General features: G+C 40.1%; 1 protein-coding gene across 1 annotated transcript; it reads left to right on the top strand.

Annotated features, from left to right (window-relative positions):
• Positions 1–829: 829 nt before the first annotated feature.
• On the top strand, positions 830–21489 carry zgc:194930 (uncharacterized protein LOC557813 homolog). The gene is given in 4 exon segments (XM_018696481.2): positions 830–1091; positions 13597–13649; positions 19295–19880; positions 19882–21489. Coding segments are annotated over 3 exon segments (810 nt in total). The 5' UTR covers positions 830–1091; positions 13597–13617; the 3' UTR covers positions 20074–21489.
• The last annotated feature ends 501 nt before the right edge of the window (positions 21490–21990 follow it).

Genomic DNA, 21990 nt, shown 5'->3' with positions numbered 1-21990 from the left:
GGAAGTCAGGTATAATAAAGTCTCAAACTGTAACTTATAGTGAAACTTCAAGATGCAGGACAAGTGATTAATACATGTGGGGAAATTATGACCCACAGGTGGTCATTAGATATCCAGGGATCTAAATATGATATGATGTATTAGGCTGATACACAGATTTTAGCTTGTGGTTTGTCTGGTATTTCACAAGAAAAAAAGCATAAAATTGACAAAAGTCATAAAATATACAGAGTAATATGTTTTTTTCTATCTTGAATATGTTTTTGCTGTTTTATTCTGTATTATCTCTCTAATCCCCCTTCACATTAATCATGAGACCTTCCAGGGGATATCGGCCAATAGTTTGCGAACCACTACACTAATATAAATTTAAATTATGAAGACTTATATCAGACTTTTGAGGTTTGTAATATCTTTTCTGCACAAATAAAGGCACAGATTAACTCCTGAAATGTTCCACTGGGATTATAACATAAATGCAAATTATTATTATTATCTTTAAATGTTAAACTTTAAATGTTACTCCTTGTAAACCAGTCTGTAAGTGAGCAAAGCCACGGTTGAAAAATGCTTAAAAGATTATAAAATATGACAATTAAAAGCATGTGAATATTATATAAATATTTAAATAATAGAAGCATCAATTTAAAAAATGCCTTTCGAAGATGACTGTAATTTTTTCTGCATGATAATTACTTTAAAAGTTCAGTGAAATGAATTATAAAGTTGGTAAGTAGGTTTTTTTGTTCGCCTTCCTCAGTTTTATTGTGAAGGTTGGGACAGGAAACAGTTGTGTTTCACTGTGTGCACCTTGACAATAATGGTCCAGTAGTTTCCCAGACTAACTAACCATCAGCAGACCGCTGTTCAAACAGCAGACATGGGACTGTGGTGTCACCACAACTCCAACCAAGAGAAGGAAGTCGTCTGTAGCTGAAGATGTTGATGTTGGAGCTTTTACTTTTCCACCTGTGTTTCTAATTTCTTACCCAGTGAAGGACCGGAAGAGAAACAAGTTAAATGACAACTGAAGTTATCCGTGCTTTTTTGATACCTAGGGCAAAGTGCCACACCTTCGCTTAGCGCAACAGGTAAGTTGCAACAACATTTGCTTCCTCTTCTTTCTCTTTGTGGCTCGTTCGCATTAAAAATACTTTTCTAAATTCACTTCAAAGAGTGTGAAAAGTGTTAAAGTGATGCGTTATTAAACCTTTGTTAACACAGTTTCAGCGGTTATTTAGGGCAGCAGGTGAACACTGAGCAGCCATATGGCGACTGTCCGCTTCACAAAACAAAGCAACACAATAACTTCTGGATATCACACAAAACAAGGCAGCTGTGCTAATACTTTATATATGTTAAAGCGGAAACAGAGTACACTTAAAGACCATGAAGTGTTAGCTAATGTTTGAGTCGCCTTTGTCTAAACGTACAGCACTGACAGTGGAGGTGTGAGTGTACACCTGTTGCACGTAATGGCAGAGGCTGAATAAATGCATAAATTGTATGAGCTGTATCTGTGAAGGCAGCGCCGCCATTACTACAGGAATAATGACATCATGAGTGAATCCAATGCTCCCTTCAAAATGACAAAAAATGTCTGTAATTACTTTTAAAAAATGATTTTGATATATATTTTTAGATAACTGTAGTGCAGAGTTTATTTCCCATCATGCAGTTCAAAATGCTATTTTTAAGTCTGAGAAGTACTGAATACTTTTCAGCATAAGAGCTGGGAAATTTCAATATAATGAGTCGAAAAATACTAGGACCAATCTATAAAATACCCTTTAATATTTTGTGAGATATTAATTGAAGAATAAGGCTGTAACTACATTATTTCTACTGTCATTTGATGCTGATTAATGTCTTAATTAATTGTTTTTGTCCATAAAATGACTGAAAAATGTGAAAAACGCAAATCACAGTTTCTAGCTTTTGTCTGATCAACAGTCTAAAACCCACAGACATTAAATTTACACTGATGTAAAACAAACAGGAACAGAAAATAGTCACATTTAAGACACTGTTACCAATAAATTCTGTTTAAAAAGTGACTTAAATGATTGATCGATCGCCAAAATACGGTAGCTGCCATTTGATCTGATACTCTGCAGACTGAAGTTACATTATTGGCACTACACATGTTGTAAATTATTATTTATTCCACAGTACGTCCTCCTACTGTCACTACCTCATTCTGTACATTAATTTTCCTCTCTCTGTCTATATATAAATATATACAGGCAGTTTTGCTTCTGTTTTTCACTGTGTGTAGTTGAATTCAAACTAATATCCAACTAACTAATCCATCAATCGAAGAACTAGCATTGAATATATGAGCTCAGTTTGTACGAGTGTGTAATGTTTCAGTGCGTATCCCACTCTGTAAATGTGACAAGCTGAAACTTTCCATCACAGCCCGCTGGGCACACTACACCTGGGCAGGTGAAGTTAATGAGTGAATGGTCGGCTCTTATTGAGGACATTTGTTCTTTGTTGAGATGGAGTGAAGAGGAGGTGGAGGAGGAGGAGGAGGAGGAGGAGGAGTGGTCTTGACTTGGTGAACCAGGACCCAAGTACACGGCCTTGGGCTTTGTTTGCACATCTAACACGTAGCCCTGGTGCACCCTGGGTCTCTTAAAGTGACACACAAACTTCATCTGAGCCAGAATCTGTCATGTCTGCCATGTGTCACATCGCTCTTAAACATGATGTTAACAGCCGCGTACAAGCTGCTGTCATACATCAATGTGTCTCTTAAAACTTCATGATGACTTGTTTTTTAGCCGCGGGCAGGTGGGATTTATAACATCATGACAGCTGATTTACACAGAATGCTAAGCTGTGGTTGGCTAAACACATTTTCATGCCTTTAGTGGCAGACTCCACCCATGTGGAGGCAGCTTATTAGACAAAACAAGCCATTAAAAGTGGATGCAAATACTATTTGCCCAAGGTCTAGTTTGCTTTGCAACAGGGTTGTTGTTGCTGCTGCTGTAACAGGATGTAAACATGAGACTGGAGCTCTGTGCTGTTGTTATCACATTGTGTTATTTTTTAATGTAAAGGATGTGTGTGAGTGTAGAGAAACCTTGTGTGAGGAAGGAAAAACAGGTGTGTGTGTGTCCCACACAGTTTTTCTTTTTTTTTTCTTTCAATTATTTGACAAAACCAGAATTTCCAAATATTCTAATTAATATTTGAATCATTTCTTAAGTAAAAAAACAAACATTTTCTGGTCCCAAGTTCAAAATATGAAGGTCTACTTGTTTGTTTTCATGTTCTTATATAACAGCTACTGTTTTGCCTGCATGTCTAAATAAGAACACAAATATTTGACAGGATGTTCAGTTGGAACAGTTCACTCAATCGACTGAAACGTGATCAACAACAAATTTCACAATCAATTTGTTATTTATCAAGTAAAAAACCTAAATATCCTCTGCTCCCAGCTTCTCAAATGTAAGAATTTACAGCTTTTCTTTGTTTTGCAGTATATGAATGTAAATTGAACATCTTTTGTTTTTTGGACTGCAGCTGAAACAAAACAAGACTTTCCATCAGGCTGGGGTGAACATTTTCACCATTTACCCACATTTTATAGACTTAATGAGTAAGTGACTGATCATAGACAGATTAATGGATGTAAGATAATCAACAGTTGTTGCCCTTTAACAGATAAATCACTAATGAAACCATTAATTTAGAAGTTTTCTCATCCGTTTCTGATAAATTAATAGTACAGACACAAGAGATACAGAAGCAATCAATACTATTGATAAACAGAATATTCATCTGCAACTACTTTGACAGTGGATTCATTGTTTGAGTTGTTTAATCAAACAAAAATGACAAGTGGCTTTGGAGTTTTGGTTGGACAAAACAAGGGGATCAGTTATGATAAATACCCATTAACGTTTCTCAGCTTTTTCTGATGTAATCCACAGCATCAGTCATTTAAAAAAAAAAGATCAAACCAAGATAAGACATGTAAAAACACAAAAACAGATTTATTTTATGTAACAGTTGCCTGAATGTTAAAGATCAACTTGAAGATGTAGTTTAGCCTCGTTTATATTTGCCCCTGCATCATTTTAAACTGCACTCCTCCTGTAGGCTCTCACTGTAGGTAAGGTTTGTTTACACGCTAAAGTACAATTCATGGCTCCTGGGTCAGGAGGATCCATGGGAGGAAAACAGCAGCAGGTCTGTTTGCAAAGAGAGAGAGAGGGAGAGGGAGAGAGAGAGAGAGAGGAGGGGGTGTGCTATTGATAAGTGTGGGCTGCTGGGTAATAGAGAGGAGACAGGACTTGTTTTTATCAGACTGCTGCCCAAGGCCATCAGAAAAAAAAAGGGACGTTTGGACACAGCACATCATATTACACACAGAAACAGACATGAACACACACACACAGGTTCATGATATCATCTGAAATCAGAGTATATTTCGACATCTCAGACTCGTTATTAGACCAAATGATCGATAGCGTGTTGTATAATTGGCCTCCTAAATTGTGTATCGACTGGTTTAAATAGAGAAACAGCAGAAATAAAAACGGATACACCTGCCTACACACCTGGCTCGTCAAACGTTCAAGTCAGACGTTTGTAGAGACTTTTCCTCTTCCTTGACAACACACTTAACAGCATTTCTCTTTGTGTGAGCCGTAATTGAAAAAGTTACACAATAACATCGCTCCGGTGAACAGCCCGAGCTCTTTCACGGGAAGCCTTATCATCAGGTGTGGAGGGGTTATCTCATCCACTGTATGTGCAGGTTATTAAAAGCTGGATAAAGCGGCGGAGCGAGACAGCGTCATTTTTCTGTCACTACATGCCACTTTTAAAACGGCGTATTGACATTTCAGCTGGGTTTTTAAAAGCCTCTGAGCTGATAAGAGGCCCTAAATTGACCACCTTATCGAATGCTGCGGTTTTCTCAGGCAGAGAAACACGGAGGGTCGCGGTGGCGGCGGCGGCGGCCGGGGCTGATGAGCACACGGAAATCCTGTCAATAATTCCTTTGTTTTCCGTTTTAACTCAGGGACTACCTTTGTGCTCGTGAGTGTGCCGTGTGTGAGATAAACACCAGTTTCAGCCTGATAAAGTGGTTGTAGATGGAGTTTAATTTAGCAGCCACAGGGAAAAGATTGGTCACACAGGAACAAAGCTAAAGACCTAAACTCTTATTTGTCATGCAGATGACACAAAGGATTCATTAATGAGACAGGAACAGTTAATTCCCTCTTAAAAGTGAAGGGTTTGTAGATGTTAGACGGGAATAAAATCTTGGTACATCTTGTTTCTAAAGGGTTTGGTGTACTGAGGAGGATTAGCAGAACGTCTCACACAGGGCTGGTATTGATCACTGATTTAAAGTCATTACTGATTCTCACTTCTGTTCTCAAACACTTTTAGATCACAGAGATGCCTGTTTTTTCTTTATATTATCACTAATTTCTAATGAGTTCTTTAACAGCTGAAAACAAAATACACATCAAGTGTAAAAATACCCTTTGGGTCACATATGCACTCATTGTGTGTAGACATGTTTTATTACTGATTGAATAATGTAGTACATCCAAAGACATTTTTGCTTAGAAAAAAAAACTGGACCATGGTGGTGGGTCAGTCTAGGGGTGCAAAAAAATATTATTTCCATCATTGATTAACCTGCAGATTATTTTCTCCAGTAATCGACAAATTGTTTTGTTTATAAAATGTCAGAAAATAGTGTAAAGTGCCCAAGGTGTCAATAAAAACACAAAGAGTCATTTTACAGCAATTTTGCAGTAAATCATACATACATTTAATAAACTCACTTAGACTGTTTGAGTATAAAATGTGTTTTTTAATGTATTTTCTTTGGATTGACTAATCAGTCCTGTCAGGTCTTGATTGGTCCTTGGCAGCATCGTTAATTTTTCCTCGTAACCTCTACCTTCATACTTTACATTGTCATAGTTGGTGAAGAGTTGATTCTTCGGCCTGATCGATCACAGCATCCCTAGCTCTCAGTAGTCTTGAATGTTTCTGAAATGTGGCATCATCAGAGAAGATGATCATGATCTGCCTCAGAACTGGGTCAAACATGCTGCTCAGTTCACAGTTTAACATACCAGACATGCACGTCCATCACAGTAATGTAAATTGCCGCCACATTTCCGTCCGCATTGTCTCAACAGCACGTGATTCAAAAGTTTGAATTTCAAGAAAGCAGCTGTGACAGAATCCGCTCTGGAGCGGAGAAAAAGATAAAGAACAAGGCACAGAAACTACAGACGGGAGTAAGGTGGATGTCAGACCAGTTAGCCCACTTTTCCACCACCACACCCTTCACATATCACCCACATGAACATGATCTCCCTTCTCACATACAAACAATACATACAACACGCAGCACATACAAATCAGCCCCAGAGCAGGCGTCATGATATAAGTTATGACTTTATATTGTGACACACAGCTTACATAAGCTGACCTTTTCAGATATCTATTAGGCGGTCGAGCTACGTAGCAACAGCAGCGTCTTGTCTGTGAAAGACTCGGCCTCTTTGTTCACTAGAGACCCTCCAGAGAAGAAGCATTCATATCTACACCTGAGGCAACGGCTCTCCAAATGTGCATTCAATTACCATCAACAGATAAGAGAGAGAGGATTTGATGATCTACTAACAAGCCTCTAATGTTATTCAAGCTCGCTGTTTTTGTTTTGGTTTTATAATGTTGGTATGTGTGGTGTTTAGACCAGCAACTCAAACCCACAGTTGTACAGAAATCTGCTGTGGATAGATTTCAGTCGTCCAAAGGCAAAACAAAAACAACTGGTATCAGATACGCGAGACGGAGGGAAGACAATCTTGAGGAGGTGACGGTGTTGTGTTTTGAGGTGGTTTGAGAGGCCGCAGATCAAATCATAACGCTGACTACCACAGTTTTAAATACCAACTCGAGTTGTTTGTATATTTCCACAAGAGGGTTACATCTGTTTAATATGAGAGTTTAATTTTGATGCGGATGGGGTTGGGCTCTGATTGCCTGTCGGACTCAGTTGACAAGAAACAGGTTTATTTGCTTTTCTGCTCCTTTAAGTTCAGGTGCAAACAATATCTTATTAAACTGTTTACCTCTCATGACTGCTATGCTTCTCAGTTAAAATGAAGGCAGAGATGTGTGTTAAGGAGATGTTCTTAACACACAACAATAATGACTGATCAACTGTAAGGGGCTGTTTATAAGTTTTTGCTATGGCTACATAGCTAACATTAGGCCCATCTCATCACTTTTTGATCGTGACTCACTCTGACTCTGGTATTTGGATCATGTAGCTTGTAAATGTGATGTGTAAAAGTAAATGGTTTAAATGGTGTTACAAGGTGATACACTGAATCAACAGGTTGTATCCACAGAAATTAATTAGGTCACCTTTTAAAACTGTTGTCTGAGGCAGCCAGCTTCACCTGAGACAAAAAACACCTCAACTAAGATCTGAATAAATTCTTACACTTCTGTGAAATATAATATTAGGCTTATCAAGCTTCAGGGAAAGAGATCAGTGGCCCTGCACGACACAGCAAAAGACAGTAACTACATAAAGCATTGGGGGTTCACACAACCTCCATTAATCAACTTTCTATTGGATCTTAACTGAATATTTGAATTAAACTCAAGATCCCAGTCAGATTGGCTAAAAGCTGTTTTGTTATAGTCATATATCCTTTTAAGAAAACCATTATGCAGTGTCCAGTCTTTAAAAATGTAATTAAGCTTCCTACCACTCTTTAATGAGATATCATACATTTTCTCTGTCTGTAATTTAGTCCTTATTTCACAGAGTAGGAGTCGCTTTTTCAATGATATCATCCACTCTGGAAAAGAAATCCTTCATTTAGTTTTATTATGAAAATAACTTCTCCACCCACACATAATAACCCCTGTTTTCAAGCAAAACTCTTAACAGGTAAAATCAATTTCAACTGTACGCTTTCCAGAGGAAGAATTATTTTAAGCCTTATCTTTCCGGATGAAATTTTCCACCCACAGCAATTGTTCATAAATGGCCCTGACTGCCAGCTCCGCGGGTATCCCCCGGATTTCAATCCAGTCCACATTTAGGGGGACACTCTACAGCAATCTCACTTTTATTGCACCTGTTTCTCCAAGATGAAATGTTTCAATTTCCTCTGAAGAAAACTCAGAAAGCGAAAAAATGGGAGCCAGGCCAAGCTGCCAGCACTGAAATATCTCTCCCCTTCAGTAATCGTCCTACGATCTTCCCTATCATAAAAAACAGGAGCAATATATAATATATTGAATGGCAGAGGGAGCAGATAAAGGACTATTATTGCCAGCCAACAATGGCCAATATCTGAATGAATGATAGTCATTTGATGCACAGATTGAATCCTTGATCTCATTATGACTTTGGAAAGTCTCCAGGGGAACAACATGATTGGTCATTTGGATGTTCTGATGTGAATCTTAGTCCTATGCTGTTGCTTACTGTAAAATCTGCGGGAGGATTTACAGGCTGAGACAAAATGCTCGTTACCGGCAGGTTTGCATGGTTCTCACTTTGTCACGAAAAGGTATCTGTGTGGACTCTTTTCTGCCTCCTTCAACCTTACCATATCCAAATTATAACATACAACATATAGGGAATATTAGGATTTTAATGTAGCTCAATCAATTAAAGTAATGGAGGTTGCACTGACAGTTTTCTGTGCGTCTTGAATACTTTGATTGGGAATTTTCCTCCATTTTGTTGCATTTTATAAACCAAACAATCAACTGAACGATCAAGGAAATAATCGGCACATTAATCAATAAAGAATAATTGTATTTGCATCCCAAACCACAGCTGTAGGTTGCTTAAAGACGCTGCTCCGGGCTGGGTTCAGCTCTTGAGTAGATGTACTTTAGCAAAGACTAATCTCAAAGCACACAGTAGTGATGGGAATTTATGGGTGTTCACTGCATTAGTATGCAGTTTCTTGCCTTTTCCACATCTCCGTGTGTATTTATAGTTATTTACTCAGCAAACACAGTGTGGCAAAGATGACAGCTGCAAATGGACACAATGGATCCATAGTATATATCAGCCTGCCTTGTTAGTCATGTTTGCCTTGTCATTTTCTTCGAGCAGAGATCTTGGGAGTTGCCTTTGACTTGTAATGCTAATGTCACCTGGTTATCAGTACAGTGGTGTAACCAGCTAGTTATTCATGGGCTCCTTGTGAGTGTTGTTAGCTAAGATGGCAACGTGTCGTCTCTGCTCTGCAGGACTAGTTCCCCTCTGTCTGTGAAGCAGTTTCCAGCAGCAGCAGAATGATTAGCCCCGAGGCAGGTAACACCACAATCACATTGTCAGTACTCGGTCAACCCAGAGCCGGTTTTTGCCTTGCAAATTTGCAACCAGCTCCATTCCGATGCAACCAGCTTTTCCGACTCAGTCAGCCAGGCCATTAGTCGGCTTGTCTGACGCGTGTGTGTCTGCACTGGTTGGGAGAAACACAACACAAACTGTTTGTGCACTTTATATATAACTAACATACAGCACACAAACTGAGTGGAAAGAAATAAAAACATCTTCTTGTAACATTTAAAGAAATGAATACATTTCTATTATTCAGTTCTGTTTAGCACATATTTCACATAAAATACTGATTTTCAACATTAATATTTCCTCTATAGGAAGTTAAAACTATTGCATGAGTAGATATGTATCACATGTTAAGATTAAACTCTTTGTGACATCTGCTTAGAGCCTTGTTAATATGCAGCAATGAATAAAAAGTTTCGTGATTTTTTGACCTCCAGATACTGAGCAGTAAGATTTATGTAAGATAGAAACAGAGGGTTAAGTATATTTCTTGATGTATAAAAAGAATTTACTGTCCATTTCATCTGCCACAAATTATCTGCTTCATTATATCAAACAAAAACTTGTCTTCCTGCTTTGAGCTTTTTCCAAAGATCATTAAATTCCCATGATTTGACACGAGAGGGAAAGTCATGAGATTGACTTCAGGGCTAAATATTCTTAAAAAGGTCATCTGGTGCTGTCTTCTCTTTGCCTCTTGTGGGTTCATGCTCATATTATTTCTTTGTAGTGGTCTTAAAAGTGTGATTCATGACAGTTTTTTAGTGTTATCAGCCTGACGTAGCCTAATAATATTTCACAAATACCAAAAAAATAAACTAAAGAGGAGCAAGAGAAATTAACAGTTACACATGCGTAATACTCCGACCTCTTGCATGTAGAATAAATAGATTCTTTGCAGATTTCTTTTGTCTTTTGACTATATGTCAGGTGTTGCATGGATTCAGCAGAACTTCACATACTGTGCAGTTAAAACACATTAAATAATGGTTAAAAGTTAAACCACATTTAGGACAGTGGGAAATATGGAACTCTGAGACTAAGGCTGAAAGAATTAGTCGATTAATCTGTTAATAGATCAACAGAACATTTACCTGTTACAGTTCTCATGAGTTTTCAACATCACTTTTTAAAGCAAGCATAGGTTACATCCTCTGAAATGAAGTGAATTGTAGCAGGTTTTCTTCTAGTACGATAGTAAATTGAATGTTTGGATTTTGGATTGTTAAAAGTCCTTTGGGTTTTTCCTGGTTGGTAATTCAGCTTTGCTGCTGTGGCTGAATTCAACAATGAGCTGAAAGACACTAAAAAGCTCCACAGTGCTAACTAAGGTGATATTTATCTGTGGGTTCATGGTCATTTGAGTTGTTGTTAATGTCATGTAAATATTGACTTGAGCAGCTGCAACTATAAAGTTGGCTGATTAAAGTTAGAAATGAGCATTTACACACAGCCGTGAGGACCTCATCGCAGTCTGTTTAATTAATTAAAACTTTTAATTGAAATGTGTCTACAAGCCTCACATCACCATATTTGGTCATTTTATTTAGAAAAATGTGGAGTGAGTCATTTAAAATTTGCTTAATTGCTCCACTGTCACAACACTTAATAATCCATGTACTGTCACAGTGTTTTTATCTGTAGTGAAAACACGGTGCCAGGAAGGAACTAAACTTATTCTCACTCATAATTAATTCATAACAGTTCAGTCAGACACAGTTGTGTCAGAGGGTTTAGGACCATTTATTGCAACAAACAGATACGGAGTCGTATTTGGCAGAGGAGGCTCTGAGCTCCAGGATGCTCCCCAAACAAATCCGAGCTGCCTGCAAGACTCTGAGGCAAACACATTAAAACACCCCCGTGGGTAAAGAGAGCAAAAAGCAGCAGACACATATCACTGAGATATGGAGTATACATAATGCACGAGGTAAGAAATGCAGGAAAACAGGAGGAAGAGGCTGGTGTTGGTGGCGGAGGGAGAATCCAGCAGCATGAGCGATCAGAGGATTTAACAGTTAGAGCTTGTCAGGTGATTATTGACCCGCTGGAATGTGACTAGTAATTGTAAAAGTCGACCGACCGGTGACTCGAGCGCTCTGCCCGGACTAATGCGGCACTCCATTAATGTGATGGTTCCAGATGCCCCGCTGGGAAATTACCCCTCTCTCTTGCTCCCCTCTTTGAAGATAAGGGACACTTCAGCTGGGTGGGTGCTTGGCAGAGCAACAGTGTGTGAAACAGGGTGCTCTATTTAAAGCACGGCCTGTCGAACCACCGGGGCCTCTCTGCTGCTGCACTCAGCGTGGTGTACCCTCTCGGCTTCTTCATAAGTGGCTGTGAATGTGTCGGAGGTTCCGGTTTCATCCAGGTTACAGTCAAATCACCAGAGGTCGTTTTCATGAGGAGAACAGAGAGCTCTCACAGACGAGAGGATGCTGCTCTTAGATTTGTTCTGAGTCTGTGCTGACTTTGTCTGCATCTTCAGCTCTGGCTCTGGATTCTTTTTTTGTTGTGGCACAAAGTAGCAGACCTATAGAGGGATAATTATACGTCTTGGGATCACTAAGTCATGCTTTGTTGCCTTCACGCAGATAATACAGTACAGTGACCCAAAATGTCTTGTTCATGAGGTTAGATTGGTAGCCTTGTTTGTAACTCAGCACGTCCTGTTCAGATCTTTTATAATTAGAGAGGACACTAAGAGCATTTTTATTGGTCCCACATGCATCTTTCAAACCAGTCCCCTAAGAAAAACCCACCTAGGCCTCTTAGCTCATTCCCTCCAGGACTTTGCACAAAGATATATGAAGTCTCAGAGCGTAACCAAAGCTTCTTACATCATAGTTGCCTGGCTTTACTGCAGCTTGACAATGTACAGGGACAACAGATACAAAGTGGTTGAGCACATGAGATGATTTACACATGCAATAGATATTTCTTCCCTGATAGCAATAACAACTTCAGTGTCCAATCATCTGTCAATGAGTGTTTTCCACCTCAGAGATATACAGTGTACTTTTATATAAATATGTAAATAATGTGTATTCATCCACAGCTGAAAATAGTACTCCTGTTTGAGTAAAAAAACTACAATGCCCAGCTCTTTGCAGTAATAACCCTGCCTTTTTTTAAATTAACGTGAAACAATATATTTGTGATTAATCTTTAAAAAGGAACTAATGGGCCTGTATAGACACATTATGAAGTTTTAAGAGACTGCCTCGCTTTTTTCTTTGGTTTCATTGACAGCAATAAAAATGTAGAGCAGTCAGACTTTAATTTAATGTACTGTAGCTGCTTGTTATTTGAAGACACAGCATTTGTAATGAGGTGACACTGTACCCAAAACAATGTTGTGATATGGTGTACAACCTCTGTTGACAGTGTGTGTGTGTGTGTGTGTGTGTGTGTGTGCCAGCATCACCTAGAGATAATTTCCATCCATATTTTACGCTGTTCAAGCTGCTTTTTATTCAAAGATTCGTCCAAAGGTAGAGTAAAGGCCTTCGGGGTCAGAAAGTTAAGGTTAAGACTAGAAACTGTTTTGTCTTGTGGGCACACATCCTTCCTTTTATTCCTCAAAGAGATACTGTGTCCTCTGCGTCCGTCCCTCTTTCTCCTTCGCTCGCAGACAAACCCATTCAAGACTCAGTGATTAATTATTTACCCAGGCAATGAAATGCCAAAGCCTAGAGAAACACACCACCAGGAGAGAAAAAGGTCACTCCAGTCCTGCACATAGATACACACTCCTCAACACGCACTCACACACCAACAGTGATGGATGGCAATAACATCTTTATCGGTGCTTCAGGCAGACAGAGTTTTCATCCTCGTGTCCAAACGCCGTCGAGACCAAGGGCAAAGCAAAAACTTGACTGATGAGGTGAAATCTTCAAGAGAGCCTGAAAAAGCCCTCATTTAAAAACCACTCACATGTCAGGGGTTGGTGAACTGTCCGATCAATAGCAGTCTCGGACTCCGTCAAAGTGTGGTGTGTGTCTGTCATTGCACAGACCGGCTGTGGAGCAAACTGTAACCTTTCCTTTGTGAGTGAAGCTCAGACACTGATGTGGAGGGGAGGGGGATGTCATGCGCTGAAAACGATATGTGCATGTCTTTAAAGAAGTTTTGACGCTTTAGATTTTGTCTGTGCTGTTTATTTGTGCGATTGGAGTTTAACTGCTTTGTTTAATGTCCCTCCACAGCTCCTCGACACAGCTGGCCAAATGGGGTGCCGATGCTGCCGGATGATAAAAAGGTGAGAAGTGTGTCAGACTCTGCAGTCATTACCTCTACAAGTCTTTTCTGTCTTCCACCATCCTTCTGGTGAATATTGTCAGGACACAATCTTACAATGACTTGTTTCCAGTGATTTAAAGGATCAGGTCTTTTGGTTTTCAGACATAGGTGAAGGGTTTTTCCATTTGTGGTGTTTGCGATATAGAAATAAAATACAACAAAACAATTTGACAGCAACATCCATCCCTTCCAGAAACCCTGCCTCTGTCAGTCTGGATAATCCACAGACCTCACTGTCATCACTTTTCATTGATTTCTTCCCACTGAAGATATAGACCCAGTAAAAATCGTTGAAAGGCAGTTTTCTCATCTTGTGATCAGTTATGTCAGTAGATGGTGGCCTAAACAAAAGCCTCCCTCATTAAATATAAAGTATTTGCCATGTGAAACAGCTCTTTCACATGCTCCCCGAGGGTTGATGTTTTATTTTATACATTTATGTTATTGGAGATGTTTGTTTTGTCTAAGAGGTGTTCGCTACAAAACACTGAAGGAAACGGTATTCAACAGAGCATCTGCAAATTCTGACTAAAGGGAAATTGAAAAAAAAAAAAAAAAAAAAAAAGGCAGAATGTAAAATAACCAGTCTGGTAGCTTTACATAGGAATAAAATACAAACTGCCTGAGATAATGTGCAGCTTTTGTACCATTTTTAAACCGCATTTTAAAGCTACGCTAGCAGGGTAGTCAGTGACATTCACATTAACCTCAGCTGTATTTTGGGCTAAGTGCTAATTAGCAAATGTTAGCAGCATGCTAACACGCTAAATTAAGATGGTGAACATGGTAAATATTAATAGCTACACATTAGCATGTAAGCACTGTTATTATGAACGTGTTAGCATGCTGATGTTAGCATTTAGCTCAAAGCACTGCTGTGTTTAAAGTACAGCCTCACAGAGCTGCTAGCATGGCTGCAGTCTTGTTTGATGAATTGACTTGAAAAGTGATCAGTTCTTTAAATGATATATATTTTAGTCATTTAACTATCATCCTAATTGATTAATTCATATTTTCAGCACTAATTTAATGTTAGCTGTTCTGTAGCTTAGCTGTATGGTTTATTTGTCTCTCAGTTTTCTTGTTTTCATTTTAGAAACATCACAACATTTGTTTGCCTCTATCAATTACCTTAAACCGCTGAACATAAAACTCAAGTACAGCTCCTCAGTAACAACCTCTCACTGTAGATTTCCTTATCTGCATGTCCACAGTGCCAATTCAAATGTCTCCTTGGCCACATAATGATTTCTTGTCTTGTTTCATGCAGATAGTGAGAGGTCCATTTATAATATGTCTGCTCTCTTAGCCTCACGTGGGCTCTTTGTACAAACTGTGAGTCAATATGCCAATAGCCATCACCCTTGGTTACTGTATTTCTTTGCAGGACTGTCTATTCATTAAAGGCCTACAAGACATTGTTGTCAAGGGCTCGACATCGCTGTGCTTTTTGAGGCGAATGAGGAGACAGAACAGGGCCGGGAAACGAGATTTTGATTGCAGATTAATGAAAGGGCATGCTGTGATTCGCATACCAGAGTTGTAATCCCCCGCCACGCTGTTTTTTTTTTTTTTTCTTTCCCATGTCAAAGAAACACATGTGAATGCTTGTGACACACACACATACCTCCCTAATTGTCTGGAGTGTCACATTTCTGGGCTTAGCGGTGCTGGGGTTTGGCAGGGTGGGCCTGTAGGTTACTGGGTCAACAGTACGGCCTCAGTATCAGCAGGCTGATACTCAGAGTCCCAACAACCCTGCAGAAAACCAGTCACTGTAGGTGTGACGACCCTATGCAAATCTCATGTTTTATCTTATCTTGCTATATAGATTTAGGTTTCATTTTACTTGTAAAATAATTTAGGGGCAACAGACAAGTTTAAGGGATTGTCTTGAAAGTGCATATAAAACAGCGAAGAGAGCTTTTCAGACAGCTGTTCAAAGCTTCCCCCCATCAGATACACTTTAAACTGACTTGAATTTCCTTTTTCCTCCTTGAATTTTCCTTTTTTTTTTACCTTAAGTTTTTACAGAAGATCATGGTGTAATGCAGTTTCCCACGGTTCCTACTGGGTATATTTCAACAAAAATCCATAAAAGAACAACACTTAACAAGGTTGTGAAGTACGATGTGCTACAAAATTATATTTTGCACAGCAGCAGCATTGTTGATATAAATACTGATAAGAGCAGCTTTAACAAAAATAGGATGAATGACACAACACTTTTTTTCTTATGTGTAAACGTTACTATCCACTTAAGAGGACAATGTGCCTTGCATGCAACAATAAACATTAGGGTGTTCATTACATGTCTAATGGTGTGGGTGGCATAAAATCCATGCACCACTGCTCCATGCTTTATATTTTAGAACAAATGTAATCAGCTTGAATCCCAAGTGTGTCTGTATAGTCGTCACATACTGGAGTTGTGTTGTCGTTGAGGATGTATTTTCCGATACCTTAATCACTATCGGATTTGACCTGACATTGTACGCAGCTTCTTGTCTGGTGCTGCCATCAAAATTAAAACACATGCAAAGGATGGCTTCTTCCAGGAAGGAGGTGCTTCCTTAAAAAAAGGAAAAAAAGAAAGGGAATCCCAACAGAGAGAGGATGACAGGAACTCCGCAGAATCAACTGCAAACTACTTATATGCAAAAACCCTCTTTTGCTATTAAAATCTGACCTGGACAGTGGGGAGTTGCTGCTTTTCTCTCTCTGTCTGACTTTTAATGCCAGGAGAGATTTGAATCAGCTGTTTGATTTAGGTCTGATAACCAGATAAACACCACACTCCTCCTCATGTAGATGTGAAACTGGTCATTTTCTTCGCCTTCTTTGTCTCTATCTGGTTCATCATAAAACACAATCACAGCAACAAGTCGTCTGTTTGTTTGGGTCTGCTCTTTGAAAATAGCTTGGAGACAGAACGAGTGGCCTCCTGTCGCTGATGAAAACACAGTTTCATTTTCTCGCACAGCTTTTGTCCACCTTTATGAATTATTGGCTTTTTTCCCCCCTCTCTCCTCTCTGGTAAAACACCTCGTGTGTCTCTTGCTGTTCTGGAACCGAGCCTCAGATTTCACCTTGGCAGCCGGGACACGGCGGTGCTGCTGCCCAGGAGTGAGAGAAATGGAAAACATTCATTTTCTCAGCTTTCCACTGTGAGGGGAGACAGGAGAGAGGGATGCAGGGGTGAGAGAGAGGTGCTTAAGTCAGAGGGTGAGTGTGTGTGTTTGTGGTAGCTTATGACTATAAATGCGAGGGCGGGTGAGTTTTTCATGTGGCTGCTTACCAGGAAGGGCAGAAAGAAGCCTGGCACTGAATCGATTAATATCATCTGAAAGTTATATCTTCTTAATTCTCTGGACTTCTTGATAAGTTCTTGTTAAGTAGACAAATACTGAATAGTGTGAAGTAAAGAAAGAAAACCGAAAACAAGAGTGAAGAGGACAACTTGAGACAGAAGGACGAGGAGGAGGAGGAGGAGGAGGCGGGAAGGGAGTGAGACAATAGATGGAGAAAAGCTCGAGGGAAGCTGCTGAAATCAAGGAGAAGTCAAGTGCAAGGGGATAGTAGATTAGAGAGCTGCAACTACATTACAATGACACTGAAGGAGGAGACGAGGACGAGGAGGAGGAGGAGGAGGAGGAGGAGGTTGTTAAGGAGTGAGGGAGTGGGGGAGCGGCACCTGGAGAGGTGTGAGATGGCTCACAGGGTGGAGGAGAAAACAGATGAAAAGAAGAAAAGATGATGGCGGGAAAACACGAGGCTCTCGCAGCAGGTGATGTCTGACAGCCTGTTACACTGTCCACAAAATAAAGCCCCCCTGCCAACACTCCTAACACCTGTCTAGGTGTGAGAGAGCAAGTGATCTTGTACTTGTAAGAAAATCCTTCCTCAGACCGTCATTTACAGCCTACAGGGGGCTATTTAAGATGTAGAGCTTAAATGAGCATTAATTAGTCTCAGACCTTTATCGACCTCTGCTATCCGACGAGGAGCCGGGACAACATTGACAAATCTCCGGCAGTGTGTAATTTACACAATAAAAGACTCATTTCACAGCAGAGAGGAGAAAGCAGGGAGACGTCTGATGAAGGAGCAAACAGGAAACACATCACATCGATGCTAAATAATGCATCAGAATTATGTCATTTACTTCATCTGATTGAGAATAGAAACTCTTATTATGCTATCAGAGGTGCAAATATTCTCTCAGGCATTTGTCACTCATTTTAATGAGCTGATTAAGGACCTGTGGCATAACTAGGACTCATTATTTTCTGTGTTTCTTTGAAGAACTAGCATAAAACACATTAGGAATTTATTTCTGTTTATTTTGCAAGGGAGAATTTATCATTTATTTATTTATTTACTGCACTGTCAGCATAATCAGCAGCTCATTTGTGTTGCCTCTTCATTTGTCTTTTGCCTCCTATTACCAGAAATATTTTCCGAGCTGCTCTTGTTAAAGAGAAAAAAAAGCTTTAAGTAAAATATATTGGGGTACTTTTTAGTTTAAAAAATCTTTAGACACAACAATAAATTTAGTATCATTAGCTTCCTCTAATGGCTGAGCATTTTGGGAAATATTTCCTTCCCTTATGAGAATTAAAGTTAGCTAGCTTAGCATAAAGGCCTCAAACAGTGGGTAACAGTTTGGGTCTGTTCAAAATTTGCACCAACTTATTTAACCCACTGTTGTATCTCAGATTTTAGACAGATCCAGTCTAGCTGTTTCCAGTCGTTAAGCTAAGCTAGGCTATTTACCTCTTGGCTCCAGCTTAGTTGATTAGCTTTAGCCAATACATAATGGTCCAACATTAGCTTATTGCTGATACATTGGCATCAGTGCGTCTGTTTCTGATGCATAGTTCCACGAATGGGCAGCAAGAGTCAAAGGTCATAAGCTTATAATGTTGAGTACACTACTAATTTATATGTTGTTAATGCAGCTTTAAGAGTGGTACTGAGAAGTAGCCTGTAGTAATACACATGTGTTTATATGTGTTGTGTATCACTGTTTCTGTCAGTCCTCTGTTTCATCCTTTTCCTACATGTCTTTTTTGTCCTTCTCTCTGCTCCCTCCAACAACACTCTGCATAATATATCTGACATTCACATAAGCAGTGCAAACATCATCACAGCTAAGGCTGGCTGCAGCCTGTGTAAACAACAAGTGCATGCTTTAGATGTAGCACTGGTGTTTAGAAAGTCGCATCGACTACACGGGGAAGTATCCTTGTTGTCGTCAGTGTACAGTATGTGAGGGTGTTTTTATCGATTGTCATGGGAACATCTGACTCCTGGAGCCAAGTCAGACGGGACAGAAATAGCCCTTGCTGTCTGTCGCCACACTGATCCAGGAAATGAGATGGTGAAGCCAAGTCAAGTGTAAATTTGACTCTTGTGGAAGTTAGAGAGATTTTTCAGTTTCCTCTTTCATTGTGTTCGTCTCCGTCTTCTAAACAGTGTTACTCAACTCTACTCTAGATTTTAAAAGTAAAGTATTTGTATGTAGACTTTTAATGTGAAGGAAGTGTGTTGATTAATGGTTTTAGCTTCAAAAATGACACCGTCTGTTTGTCTGTCTCACAGCTACATCTACGACCCCTCAGTGGCAGTGGATGGTAAGACCGACTCTGCAGGCAGCTCGCTCTACCAGCCCCACCACCTCCCAGGTGGGGTCCCCATCAGTGACCCACTCAGCGGCCACAACAAGCAGAAGCAGGGCTTCCACAACCTGGGCTACAGCAAGTCCAATGACAGTACTCTTAAACTGGAGGTGGACAACAACCACGTCAACCAGAGGTTGCATGCAGCACCTGCACCTGCACCTGCACCTGCGAAGGAGCTGCACCAACAGGCGAGTGCACCGCCTGCTGATCTGTACATCATCCAGCCGGTCGATCATGGACCTAGATGGATGATACAGGAGAAAAGCCCGAGCCAGGTGCCGGTTTACCCCAACATACAGGCATACGACAACCAAAGAGGGTACGGCGAGCAGGGACACCGGGCGTCAAGGAACGGGTGGGACAGCTCCATCACCGAGTGCGTGACCGGCAGCGAGAGCCTGTCAGCAGATGAGATCGAGGTGGACGAGGGCGTGGGGGGGACGCCGGAGTACCCCTGCGACACGGGGGACGAGGGGAGCATCCTGTCGGTGGACATTCACACCAGCATCCACCAGCCTGTCCTCGGCCGACACCAGGGACGAGCTCAGGCCGCCAAAGACTTCTGACGTTTCCACTGAGGAGAGCGGGATCTCAGTGACTAAGAGCGAGGACGACGAGGTGCAGAGTGTCACGGACTCCATGGTGGCTGAGGCCCTCGCTGCCCTCGAGGCTGCCACCGCTGGGGAAGACTTTGAGTGATGGACCACTGTGCTCTCCCTCGCTCATCAACCAAAACCAACAGACTCTGACCTGACAGAGCATTTAAAACCACCATGGATCTTTGCCACAGTTCTGAATAACACATCTTGTGTTTTCAATCAAAGACCATGGTACGAATGAAGGAAAACTCTGTTTACAAATAAGAACAGATTTATTTTTGAACTTGAAGAATTGGATTTTTTTTTTATTGTGGTCACGCTGACAGGAGATAACGCCTGCCTTGTGAAAGAGGCAATATTTCCAATGCTGCGAGGTTTGCATAAAGCCACAAACAAAGAGACATCAGTGTGTAGACTGAACATCGCCTGCTGCCATATCAGCCCGTTAGTCCTTTCGAATATAGTGTATTTAACACTCCACAGTCCTGATAAGCCTGTATATGCTCATTCACTGCTTTGCCATGTCCATACTGCGCTTGCACAGGTATTAGTACGACAATACATGTTGCATTTATCACATAATTCCTTTGTTGATGCACAGTCTCTGCCATATCTTGCTGTCTCTTCAGGAATCTCGCCCTTGTTTCACCAAGCAGGCGAAAGAGGAAAGGTCATCGCATATTTTTTAAAATATACGCTACCCATGTTTTTGTTTTCTCTTGTTATTTATAATATCTGCACTCACATCATCTTTGATTTATTGTGAGAAGAAACTGGACGTTGCTATTAAAAAAAAAAAAAAGACTGGAGCAGAAGAACGTGAGGGGGGATGAGGAAACAGTCCTTATTTACAGCTTATCCACTTGTGTGTCAGTGATGATTTCATCAGAATGAAAGACTTAGTATACTAGCTACTTGGGAATTAAGAAATTAGTTTACACACTGCTCATGTTATCAGACGCATGTACTCTCATGATTCTCACTTATTTCTTCAACAATTAATTTCTAGTTTCTATGCACAACTTTGAGTGAGACCATGTCATGTTGTGAAGTATCAGAAGATCTATGCATATTCAAAATCTTGAGCAGGTTACCAAAGGATTAAATGGAACTACCACCTCTTCATTTCACTGATATCACCTTAGGTTCTGCAGTTTTTCAACCTTGTTCATGGCTGAACAAGACCAGTTCAGGTCAAATCACCCACACACAGGCATCAATTCACCCTGCCAGCTTTTTTTCCCCATAATAGGTCAGGATGTGTGTTTCTAGTCAGGCCTGTGACATTAGTTCACCCCAGAGCTCACACATATGCTTTAATAATGAACTAATCGAGGCTAGATGGTGCAGAAGAAATTAAGTGTGTTAATGCTAAATAAGCTGTTTGCTCAATGAAGTTCTGAATTTGTTTGACAGCGACTCCCCTTTTCAGTCATCATTTGCCTGCCAAATCATTTCTACTTATTATATTTGTATTGAAAAATAAAGGAATGTACTTTTAAAAAAGTTAAACCAAGGTACTTTGTGTGCTTGTGTGTATTTATCCTGAAGTGGTTTTCAGACAAGATTTCAGGTGGGATACAGAACAAGTTATTGGTTGGCTAGCTAGCCGTTAGCCTTGGAGGAAGACACATTTTGTGAGTGCTGCTCATAAAGTTGCCACAAACATTGCGTTGAATTTTATTTGAGCTGATATTTAGCATCAGAAAGTTTCCAGAGACTGATGTTGCAGTCTTGCAGTCTATTCAGTGAATAGACAATGAGTTGCTATATTAGCATTGTAAGCTAGCAGCTAGTCGTGTGAGCTCTTAACACTAGTATTTTGTTTTAAGTTTTCCTTATCAGCACAGTAAACAGTCAGATACTGTATAAGGAAATATGCCAGCTTATTTTATAAGCGCAATTAATAAGATAATCCTCCATTTTGAACTCTATCCCCTCAAAGATTAGCTTCCAAAATGGCTGACCTTCGAATTTGAAGGCCAGATGAGTTCACCAAAGTTGAACTCTTAGTATA

This window comes from Lates calcarifer, linkage group LG14, assembly GCF_001640805.2.
Source record: "Lates calcarifer isolate ASB-BC8 linkage group LG14, TLL_Latcal_v3, whole genome shotgun sequence".
NCBI lineage: Eukaryota > Metazoa > Chordata > Actinopteri > Centropomidae > Lates > Lates calcarifer.
This window is presented reverse-complemented; position numbering and strand designations above follow the sequence as displayed.